The 13,047-nt window shown below is 36.6% G+C and overlaps 1 protein-coding gene across 1 annotated transcript; it reads right to left on the minus strand.

Moving 5' to 3' along the window:
• Positions 1-116: 116 nt before the first annotated feature.
• Positions 117-1,711, minus strand: LOC123722584 (endocuticle structural glycoprotein ABD-4-like). The gene is made up of 4 exons (XM_045684842.1): positions 1,685-1,711; positions 1,228-1,342; positions 600-688; positions 117-276 (listed from the first exon to the last, which is right to left on the minus strand). Exons 1-4 carry the CDS (start codon positions 1,709-1,711, stop codon positions 145-147), a joined length of 363 nt encoding a protein of 120 aa, XP_045540798.1. The 3' UTR covers positions 117-144.
• Between the last annotated feature and the right edge of the window lie 11,336 nt (positions 1,712-13,047).

Here is a 13,047-nt window from a genome sequence, read left to right on the forward strand (position 1 = left end):
GTTGTGTAGTTTGTGCTAACCTATAATAAAATCATTATCCTTTGATAATGGTTGAAATTATTAACATGTGAAAAACATATTCGCGATTTCAAGGGTTACAGCGTTTATGCTTTAAAAGTTCACTATCCCTGGCCTAGTCCGCCATTACTGTGTATGTATCGTGGCGAGGTAATCCAGTGATCTCTGTATCGCGGGAGGTATGGGTGGGGGGGTAGGTATGTGAGCGCCCTCAGCGCGGAATCCATTCTCGTCCGCTTTGTAGAAGACGTGGATTAACTAAATAAGTAATACAAAACGGTTGTTAGAATCAATATTGATATGCGCCATCTATTTTTAAATAATGGACACTTTAAATGTTAAGATTTTATAAATAGATGGCGTATTTCTTAATGTACAAAAACTTTTTGGAGTTGCACATCTAAAATTCTAAAAAAAGTTCCTTCACTAATTAATAGAAAGGAACTTCGTTCCATCCGGGTGTCCCAACACACCTCTCTAGTTTTTTTAATCCGTATTCTTTCCCTAAATGTCGAAGGTGTACAGATATTGTTTTGGGAAGTAGAAAACAGTGCAGTAGTGGAACATTAGAATCAACTGACCTGTCCATCAGGCGCAGTATACTGGTATTGTCCTTCCACCACCAGTCCCTGTGACTGCATGCCGCGCTGCTCGTGGTAAATACCACCCTCTGGAACATAATTATAAGATTTAGATACATATTTAAATAAACAATTACACATTCACGTCGTCGACAGACTCAAGAAGTAAAGTCCTGACTCTCTCAAAAAGGGTAAATGTAATATGTAAAAATTATCACACATTCCTCTTGTTAACCTTTTCTAGGAGTCTACTCTAAGTTAGAGATGACTAGGACATAGTCAATGCTGACTCAGTGCGAGTTGACTTCACATATATCATTGAATTTCTTCTCAGATATGTGCAGCATCACGATGTTTTTCTTTACCGTAAAAACTTCGGATAAATGTACATATGTAATTCAAAATTTGTAGAATCCATTGGTACATGGTGGGGATTGAACTAGGACTTGTAGATAACTGTCCGGTCTGATCAGAAAATCGACTTTATTTTTCTTAGACACCTTTAAAAAATTTTACCCATTTCGGTGAACGAAAAGACGCAACACTTGAGTATTTTATTAAAAAATAACAATGTATTTCCCTTTTTAAATTTAATTCACATCACGAAAATATACAAAAGATCACATACCAGTCTGCAGAGCCCATCTGTAAGAACCGTCAGGATGTGGGCCATCGAAGTCGTTTCTTATTATGTGATCTTCGTGCTGGCACAATACTAGACCCACTGAGAAGAACTGCAAAAACTGTCAAATAAAAAGTTTCTTGATTTAATAATAGATGGCGTTGATGTCAATTCATAAATTAAATGGTTTTTAAACACAAAAATATGGCACACAATGATAACGCAAATACGCCAAAAATCAACGTGATACCTTTTAGCAAACATCCATCCATACATCTAAGCTTTCGTATTTATAATTTTAATAAGATTGATAATGTCTTATGCTTTTTCATTCAATTAAAATAATATCGTGACCGAACTGCAGTCAAAGTTCAATAGCGTTAGATTAATTCAATGAAATGTCATCACTTCATTATTTATTGCTTAATGTAGTCTCTGTTTGTATTCTAGTTATAATGTTTACAGTTGAAGACGTTAATTTCAGACCCATTTCGATGAAATGTTTTGACACTCGTAAATAAATCTTACTAATAGCTACGTTTTACCTGAAAATAAAACGTTTATTAAACATACTTACCTAATTCGAAGCCTAATAAACATGAGAGTAGCGTTCGTTTTCGTATTGTGCTCATAGTGTACTTCCGGTCCATCCCTTCTCCTATCCCCTTCCCTCGTTTCTAGTCAACTTCATATCCGTACGACTGCAGCGCCACCAAAGGCAGCTGAGTTATTAGACTCAATATTTCTTCATTGCGTCTCTTTGCCACCAGGTAGGATTTAAAAATATTAGGCTTCGAATTAGGTAAGTATGTTTAATAAACGTTTTATTTTCAGGTAAAACGTAGCTATTAAACAGTACTGTACCGTCATTCGAAGCCTAATAAACATGAGAGACGTGTTTACTATCGCCTGGTGGTGGCGCGAAATAATACGCCAATGTGATTGCTAGAAGTAATTCTGTTGTTTTATTGTGTTACGTACTTATTTGTGTATAAGAAAATAAATAAAAACTTGAATTTTACATTTGATTTATTGAGAACAAGCTATTGATCCCTAAGATACATACGTCGATCGAGCGATTGACGAGAACATCGGAAGATGCAAACATATTATAAATGTAAGTTAAACATACAAGACTAGCTCGTTTAAAGTAAATAGATAATAATCAATCATCAGTTGGTACAAATAATTTTGAGACTGTATTGGAATTAATCATGCTGTTTGTGATATCTTTGCGATAGAATTTCTTGAACGTATTAGCCGATTTCCAATTTCCGCGCACCAAAATATCGTCAAGTGGGAAATTCTCAACCCAGTTTTTCGAGGCCACAGCCGACCTAAAACTTCCAGCGGTAGCTTTAATGCCAGCTTCTTGCAGAAGTTTCTTCACCCATCCTGCTATAATTGTTCTAGATGCAGGTCGAGGTCTTCCAGTAAGGGCAATGAATAGACTATCAGAGTTAGCTACTCCTCTTTTCTCCTGAGAGAGATGGATAAGGTGTTTAACCCAGTGAACAGGACAAAGACGTACATTGTCTTTGTTCGAAATTAATTTCCAAGACGATTGCTGTTGAGTACTAGAGTCGGTCTTTGAACCAAAAGCAGGTTTAAAAATAATACCATCCTCCTCAGTTATATAATGTTGTGGTGAGATCTTTAAAAGCGTTAAGTCGTGCACCCGTCTCCCCGAACAAAGCAGAAGTATTGCTGCTGTGCACTTTGAGGCTTCATACAAGCTAGAAGTATTAGCATCCTTGGTATTCAAAAACTGTTCCATTATGCTAGTATCCCAGATAGGTGGCTTCTGAGGTCTTTGTTTTGCCAAGGCGATAGCTTTCAGAACCTGTCGCACTAAGGTGTGGGAATTTAATTTTTCTTGATTATCGGGATTAGAGAAAGTGACAACAACAGATTTATGTACCCGAATTGTACTTAAGGAAAAACCGTCTTTCTGGTGAAGATCAGCGAGAAACCTAGCTAAATCAGATGCTGTAGGATTGTTTATGCTGATTTTTTGAGCTCGAGCCCAAGATAACCATCTGGCCCAGGCTGGCTTGTATGTTTTTAAGGTAGATCTACGCCAGCTAGCCGATAATAAATCCTTCTGATCCTTAGTCCAACCTGTCAACTGTTTGCTCCACCCCCACATTTCCATATCTCGAGGTTCATCTCCGACACTTTCGGTGGAGGGAGCCCCGTTGTTGTATCTATCAGGACTTGTGACAGATTCTTGATCGTGAACGGAGCGTCCTGAGCACGACTTTTCAAGTCTGGCCTCCAATAAGCGCCCCCCCAGCGAGGCACAATTATCAAATAGGACCCTATTGCTTTGTTCAGATGAGCTAGGACTCTGGGAATGAGATGCGGGGGTGGAAACAGCCATGCCAGGTGAAAATTCCATTCCATACCCAGAGCATCGTAATAGGTCGCTTGTTTGTCGGTCCTGTCTAGTGTGCAGTATGTCTGCACTACGTGTGCGTCTCGTGACGCGAAGAGGTCGACTGTTGGCGTGCCCCATTTTTTGAACACGATCTGAGTTAAAGGTGGTAGTAAGTGCCACTCTGGTGTTATCTGCCGACGGGACAGCCGATCCGCATAACAGTTGTAGCTCCCCGGGATATGATACACGGATATTCGAATGTTGTAAAGGTCCAAAATTTGATACACCTTTTTGGTGAGGTTTGTCAAAGCTACAGATTTCGTCCCGCCTTCGTTGCGAAGATAAGCTATTACTGAACTGTTGTCGGACTGTATTAAAAGACCCTTGGAAGCTAGGGACTTTCCACGAAGATTGAGAACGTTCAGGATCGCTAACATTTCCTTCTGGTTGCAGTGCAACCGTTGTTGAGAATGAGTCCAACATCCCTGCAGCTTTTGGTTGTCCAATATGGCTCCCCAACCCAGATCGCTCGCGTCTGTAGTAAGGTAATGACGGGGAGCGGGAATATGTAATTGCGAGTGAGTTCGACAATTGCGCTGCCACCATATTAGCTCTAATATGACTTGAGCTGGTAAGGGTAGAGTTTTTATACGGGGACAAGCTAACATTTTGTTGGACAGCGCTTGCAGCGCGCGATAATGGAGACGTCCCCTCTTGACAACGAAACATGCGAAATTCATCATTCCAATAATCTTTTGTAAATCTAACAAAGTTGTCTTTTTCTTGGCTAGTAAATTTGCAGAGAGACTCTCTATTTTTGTCGTTAATCTGTCTGGAAGATATTTCAAGTTCTGCCAAGGGTCCCAAATCAAACCTAGAAACTCCAGAGCCTTCCGCGGTGTGAGCACCGACTTCTCTGTGTTTATTTCCCAACCTAGGGACCGCAGCAGACTTATAGTGACGACAATGTGTTTCTGCAGAGTGGCTGCGTCCTGATTTACCAAGAAGAAGTCGTCGAGATATACAAGAATGCGCACACCGCGATTTCGTAGGCACTGAGCTATCCAGTTGGTCAGGCACGCAAACGCCTTCGGCGCGGAACTCAGGCCGAATGGCAGGCAGGTTATTTGCCATAATTTGTTGGCATAAATCAGCCGAAGGAAACGTCTGTGGGCTTGTGCAACCGGTAGGTGAAAATAAGCCTGGCGCAAGTCTATTTTGGCCATCCAGTCGTTTTCTTGTATAAAATCTGGCACGCGCTGGACATTTACAAGCCGAAACTTGCCGGCGTGAACAAAGTTGTTTAACCTTTTCAGATTGAAGATTGGCCTTGAGGTGCCGTCGCTTTTTGGACGTAAGAAAATTGTGGATATGAAGCTGGGTGTTACCCGTGCTTCTTCTAGCACACCTTCTAGAACCAGCTTCTTTATAATTTTTGACATTTCCGGGGACACGTTTGTTTGGTGTTGAAAATTGGGAGTGTGCAAAGGAGGCTTCTGTTTGAATGGGATGCGGTACCCCGTAACCATTTTGAGTATATGAGGCGGCGCCCCAAGATACTCCCATTGATCGACGTAAACATGAAGCTGCCCTGCACGGAAAAGATGACTCGGCGAGTCAGGTCCTTTTCCTTGGCTGATCTCTCCTATCCCGTCGGGATGAGGGAGAGGTTGCATCATTTCCTTTACGAGTGGAGTGATCTCCCAGTCGCTTACCATTTCGTCCCCTTGAAGAGTTGTTGAAAGTACCAGGTTTCTTTTGTGGTGCAGGAAAATTATTCTTCGGATACCCTTTAGATGTTGATGGTTTTTGTGGGCCCCGCGAAGAATGCGGATCGTTCTGCAGGGCAGGTTTGCGATCCTTGATTTTTGGCCAAAAAGCTTTGTTCACTCCACCAGCTTTTTCTATAACAGAGCTAAATTTTTCTGCATTAAACAAGGTCGAGCAAGAAGGGGGGATTTTACGAAAGGCATTTTTATAAAAGGGATCCTTGACGTTTGCTAAAATGCCCTCGCGGCGATGTTGGATGAGTTCAGCCCGATGGCCACATACTAATTGGAGTACATCACAGGAAGCCTTACAAAAAATGCCTTCAGTAAAAATTTCGTTAATCTTTGTGTAAATTTCTGTATAATTTAACGAATCTGACAGTTGAGCCCAAATTAAAAAATTTCGCATTTCAGATTGTAACACGTCACGTTGTTTGAGAAGTGCGTATGTGATACCGGCAAAAGCTTTTTCCATATTGGCAGAAAATTTTGAATTATCGTAACGCTTTACCTCCTCATTGGGCTCCAGAGAAGTAAAACCAGGATTATGTAAACATGATTTTTGAACGTCCGCATAACGAACATTATTCCAGTCCTCCTGATCAAAAAGTTGTAACTCGAACAGCTGCTTAAGCATTTCATCTGGTGTATGAGGAATAGCGGGTTCCTTAATTTTAGTTCCTACAGTTAAATTTAATTCCGGTTCCATGACGGGAATATCTTGATTAGACTCATGCGTATTCGCTTCATTGCCACCGGAAACATCTTCGAAAAGCTCGCCACTTGCATCCAGATCAATTTGATCGTCACAATCACATATTGATTGTGATCGTGGCCTTGTAGCAACATCATTTCCGGATACGGAAGTTTCTTTCGGAATAATTTGCTTTTGGAGAGAAGTGACAGTTTTAATTAAATCCATAATTAACTTACGGTCTTGCTTTGATCCTGACTTCCTCCGTTTTTTCTTGCTCTTCCTTTTAGGTTTGCATTTATAGTCTGACGAATAACTGGAAGTATTCGACGAAGTTGAAGCGCTCGACGAACTGGATGAGCTAGATGAGCTTCTCGATCGCTTTCGCTTTCTTTTCTTCTTTTTTTCATCAACCGACTTGGCCAGTTGTTTAGAGTCCCTTCTTCGCTCCCTCCGATCCTCATTATTATCGCCTTCTCCTCCCTGGCTCCGATCTTCCCCTTTGGATGGACACTCCTCCATGATAACTACAAAAAAATATTGAATATAACAATTTTAAATTATCGAACGGCAAGGCCGTTAAGCTGCTTTAACATGAATTAAAAAGTTTATTGTACTTACTATTTTCTTGAAAAATAATTACCGCAAATAAAACCTTACGTATTGAAGTACACTACAAACACAGTCGAGACGGCTCACAGCACGTACGTGGCTAGACACGACCGCCTCTGGCGAGAAACGAAACGCCAATGAAGAAATATTGAGTCTAATAACTCAGCTGCCTTTGGTGGCGCTGCAGTCGTACGGATATGAAGTTGACTAGAAACGAGGGAAGGGGATAGGAGAAGGGATGGACCGGAAGTACACTATGAGCACAATACGAAAACGAACGCTACTCTCATGTTTATTAGGCTTCGAATGACGGTACAGTACTGTTTAATATTATATATGCGAATGTTTAGATGGATGGATGTTTGAAGGTATCTCCGGAACGGCTCAACAGAAATTGATGAAATTTGGCACAGATGTAGGACATAGTCTGGAAGAACACTTAGGCTACTTAATAAGTTTTTTTTCGCGCGGACGGAGTCGCGGACGACACTTAGTTACTTATAGTTTGACAAGCTTATATGACAGTTACGCTTCTATCGCGGTTAGTTCTGTCTTCTGTCATATAGCGTATAGACCGACAAGTATATCTGACCCGGTGGGCATAATTCAAATTAAATTATGACAACACACTAGCGCCCCACTGTCAACGTTAAACAAGTGTCACAAGAACCTATTCGTATTGTGGCTATTATGTCATATTTTTACTTTTTTTATAAGAGGAAGGGGCAAATAGCAACTCTCGCCAGCTCAGATATCCTTATTTACCTCAAATATTCTTGTGGCTTTGTTTGTCATTGTCTTTTTATTTTATAAGTTGGCAAACCTGCCGTGAAAATAGCAAAGCGACCGACACCCATAGATATCAGCAAACGACGGAGGAGTGGTGGCACGGAAAGAGCATACTTCCCCTTCCTAAGAGTCCCCTCCTCGGTTGAATCTACTTCCCCTTCCCATCATTTCCTAATAAGAAAAGGTACAATCACTAGTCAAACGCCGATAGGATGAAACTTGTGAAAAAACTCATTTTACACACTACCGGGTCAGATTAGAATGTCAGTCTGTACATCAAAAAATTGTGCTTTCACCCTCTAAATCTCAACAATACATCTTGTTTTTTAATTAATATTATCTTTTTTAAATAAGCTGTGATCCAAATGGATTAATATCAGTTAAAATAACTACGTATAAGCAAAAATAGTTCAAGATTGAATATAGATTTCGGCCGTTAATCAACAGACCATCTGTAAATACAGCTAATGCTAAATGACAATAATTACGTAAAAGGTCACTCAGGTTAACTTGTACGACCATTTACAATATATTTAAAGTGTATTGTGTGTAAATTAAAAACATCAGTACTGCAGCCATATCTTTATGTTGTTAAAATACTTATTACACTAATAATTCCATCTAACCCTAATCTTATCTAATATATAAAATTCTCGTGTCACAGTTTTCGTCACCGTACTCCTCCGAAACGGCTTGACCGATTCTCATGAAATTTTGTGAGCATATTCAGTAGGTCTGAGAATCGGACAACATCTATTTTTCATTTTTTTTAACTGCGCGCGGACGGAGTCGCGGGCGACAGCTAGTATCTATATATATAAAAGAAAGTCGTGTTTCGAACTGATTTAGCTGAAAATTGATGGGGAGGTAGCTAAGAACTAGGAGACAGACATAGGAACTTTTTTATCTTGTGTGCATTTTTTTTTATTCCGCGCGGACGGAGTCGCGGGTAAAAGCTAGTATCTAATAAGTTACGTTGTCAAATCTTCAACTTCCCGCGTTATTCTCTTTTCACATCTTTCTTTTTCCATAATTAAAAAGGCAAAGGTCTTAGGCCAATATGCCACCTCTATGGCAGAATATTAAATTGTGCACTCAACACTTAGATAAGTCAAATAATTTTTATCTTTTATTTTAATGTATGAATTTGTATAAAATAAATGTAAAATAATTATTAACCTCAAACTCGATAAGATTTGTCAATGTAATTTATTCAAATCACATTTCTTATAATATATTCCACGCGTGCTTGGACTTAAATTACCAAGATTTATTTATAAATATAATTTTAGGTTGCTTACTAGAAAAATATCCTGTTGTCTTTTAAATTATTGCAGTATTTGTATTTGCATCTTTGTATTTAGAAATGAAGAGGGACGCGTTGTACATTTTTTTTTGTATATATTACTTTCTGTATATTGTAAAAATAATCTTTGATTACGAATTAGAGACGAATTTCTAACAACAGGCGACTAGTACTAGTATTCTTAACTCTATTAAAAGTTTAATAAAAGAAGTAAAAAAAATATATTTTAAATTTCGCATATAAATTAAAAAAAAATACACTCACCAATATCAATTGTAAATACTGCATTTTATTCCTTTAAAAAAACTAATCACTTTTAAAATCAGCTCCAACAAGAATAAAAAAAATTATTTCTAAAATAGTTTCCGAACTTTTTTCCCGCGTAATTGAACCATTAATTTGGCGCGCAATACAACTGTCATGAGCGTGCGGCGTAGTGATGTACCGATGCTGTACTGAGATGTTACTGTATTTGCCGGTATTAAGTAATTTTAGGTGAGAGAGCATGACCTGTGCCTTTTGCTCCTTTCACATGACTTAGTGAGGGGACAATATTCTAACTTTTAGTGAGGGGAAGTATCGATTAAGACATGCGATATTTTTGTTTCTAAAACGTTATGTTAAGTTTAAAGAAGTCAAAAAAGAAAGGAGATGGAATATGACAGTTAATTTGAATAACTGCAATAAAACAAGCGATGCAGCATTAACTAGATATGTTTTTTTAATTTTTTTATATATCATAAGGTGCCAAACGAGCAAGCGGCCAACTGGATTCTCCGCAATAGCGAGGCAGGCGACCTTTGCCTAAGACATCCGCAAATGCCTTTACCTTTACTTTACCTTTAATCAACGGAGAAGATGACACACAGAAAGAGGATATTTCTCCTTCCTATGCGTCCCCTCTTCCGTCAAATCCACTTTCCCTTCCCATCCTTTCCTAATAACAAAAGGGTGGGAAGAAAAAGAGGACTAAAATTAGGCCTCCGGTACCACACTCATCAGACGAAATGCGGTATTGCTTCCACTTCACGCCAGTCTTCTGTGTGGTCGTGGTATTTTACCGGACGAGGCCAATTCGTGCACCCAACAAATATTGTTGTTGCGGGATCTACCACTGTTCAAACATGTTTATAATTGCAAGCAAAAAAACAAAAAGTATAGACCCTACCCAACATTATCTCTCAATAAAGCTAGTCTTACTTTATTTTCTGCGTATTAAATAACAAATGTGAATTAATATTACAAAAGCAATGCACAAACTGTGAAATTTACGCAATTCAGACACGAATAGAATGAAGTATTTTGACAAGTTGATACTAATTGACCTTTTATTATTTATTCGCGTCCCGATTTTGTTTACATTTCATATAATACCAATACAAAACTTTCTACAAAACGACATAAAGATATATGTATTATAAAAAAATAGTCTCTGACCTCTTTTGCTTGTATTATGTATCAGAGACCAGTAGAGGCACCCTACTGGTTGTACAAAAAAATGTCTCATTTCAAAGTAAATATATTCTTAAGTGGTCATACATAACAAATTATTTTAGGAGATATTTCAGACAAATATGTAAATTTTAACTTTTTTCGATCTTATACAACAAAAAGCTTTTTTTAAGTAACTATTATTTTTTATTTACATTCAGCTAAAAGCAATTAATGCGTCATTAATAAGTCTCCAATATGTTTGTTTTGTTTTAGGCAGATTTGTAATTTTAATCTTAAAAAAGATTGTATTTTTTAACAAGAAGCAAAGAGTGCTTTTCCTTATCCTTAAAAATATTTAAGCCTTTAAAAACAAACTAGCTAAATCACCTTAGAACACACAATGTCTTAACATTTTGTTGTCCGATTTATTACGTCACAGAATAAAATAAAAATAAAAACTCAAAAGATGAAAATTAAAGATTACTCAATCTGTTGTGAATTAAAGGAGTTTTCATATACCAGTTATTTACGCATCTGTTATTACTTCAAGGCTACGTTACCATTCATTTGTACAAATAAACTAAAGCAATCTTACACTGAACTAATGTGAAGAGGTCTTAACTCCATCGAATGTCTTAAATTCATAGATTAGGGTAACCATGTCTTTAAAATGTACTGGACAGTCTATATTAGATTTTGAAGGCACAAAATTTAAAGGGAGAATTTTCAATTTAATGTATACTTACTACGTTCGATACAGTAGAGGTTTTCTATTCTTTCCATTCCTGCTGTACAAGGCGTTATATACCTGGTACTACAACCATCATTTTGTGGTACAAGGCTGATTAGACACGGTAACGTTTAAGAAACTTAAATCCTTTTTTAGCTTCATGTAAAATATGTCACTTTTTGTTTTGAAAAAAAAAAACATTGAAGCTTTCAAGATTTGAATATTTAATTAAAATTAAATGGGTACAGAAGTATAGGTAATATTCATTTATATTAAAAAACCGATATGAATTGGTATATCAATATAATTTAAACATAAAAGTAAGACAAATTAGAATTACTAAACCAAAGAGATGTATTTTTGACATATACTCGAATCGAAAACAAACATTCTCTGATAAATAAAATACAAAACTAAACATTGTTAAACACTTACAATCAAAACAGTAATAAACTTAATTTGACAAAATATTCTAACATTGTGTTCACAATTATGGCAACCCTAGTATGTTGCGATATATTTGTTTAGTGATGTTGCATTGCATCAAGACCAATTATCGATTTTTGGCTTATGTCATCATGTTATATACACGTGGGATAGTTTTAAAATGTTGCGTTATAGTTAATCAGATAGAGAAACGATAAAAAACATAGATAAAAGCTTTCGTTTTTTTAACGTGACATCAAATAAGGCATTTTATTTATAGTTACCTAAAATATGACTCGAAATATATAGGCAAAATAATGACGAAATGTTAATTTGCATTTATATTATTGTTTACAAACTTTACGAAGCGACAAAATTAATTTCTCATTTATTTTATTTCAAATTTTATTATCTATACATAAAATAAAATTAATTCTATTATTTCGTAAGACGTAGCTTCAAAATTTTATATTCTTCAAAAATTCAATTTCCATTTAATAATAAACCTTTGCCTAAACGTAAAAAAACTAACCTTTAACCTGTCAGATTCATTAATAGCCAGTTTTAAACTATTATGACATAAATTATAATTAAATATGACTGTTAGTGTTTTTAAACGCTTTTATATTGTTTTTTAATTATAGTTTCATAATAAAAATATCCAATCAAATATTTATTTGGCGGTGTGGACTTGTTTGGAGGAAAGACGAAATTAATTTTTAGATTTTATTGTTTTTTAATTTCCTTTACTTAAATATAAACCCGTTTATTGCAGATTCGAAGCAAAAAACTTTTGAAATACGATGTATAGATTATTATTTATGTATTTTGAGTGTATTTTGGACTAATCTTACTAACATTATAAATGCGAAAGTATAGATGGATGGATGTTTGTTTGAAGGTATCTCCGGAACTTAACGGAACTTGATGAAATTTGACACATATGTAGAACATAGTCTGGAAGAACACATAGACTACTTATTAAGATTTTTTAATTCCGTGCTGACGGAGTCGCGGACGACAGCTATTTCTAAAAAAAAAGGAAAAAGTCGCGCAAGCGAAAAAATCTACGGTCACGCAAAAATAAGGCTCCGTTAGCCGCTAGTCGGAAAATGTAGTAAAAATATTTTCAGCTGACAGTTTATCTATCTAGAAAAAAAAGGAATAAATTATGAGAGGTCACAGAATAAAACACGGAAACAATTTATAAAATCTTAATATTTGTTCTTCAAATTGTACCTTAAAAAATAATTATTTAAACTCATTTACATAAATACATACATTTCCAAGGTCTATTATTAATTTTGTTTGTATTCGAATACGCACTTAATTTGTCTAATTATATTTGAACTTGAATTATGAACGCTAGCTATCGCCCGCAACTCCGTCCGTGTGGAATCAAAAATAAAAACGTAACAAGTAACCTATGTGTTCATTCAGTCTATGTTCTACATCTTTGCAAAATGTCATCAAGATCCGTTGAACCGTTCTGGAGATACCTTCAAATAAACATCCATCCATCTCGACATTCTCATTTATAATATTAGTAAGATTGTATTGTTCTATCTCACGCCTAATCACTAAGGGGTAGGCAGAACAGTCAACATGTTCAGTGCAACCGTGGCTCTAATCGATGTGATAACGCCATCTTTTGGATGCTTCTTAAAACAAAGGTTTTATAATTTT

This window comes from Papilio machaon, chromosome 28 (assembly GCF_912999745.1).
Source record: "Papilio machaon chromosome 28, ilPapMach1.1, whole genome shotgun sequence".
Lineage (NCBI taxonomy): Eukaryota > Metazoa > Arthropoda > Insecta > Lepidoptera > Papilionidae > Papilio > Papilio machaon.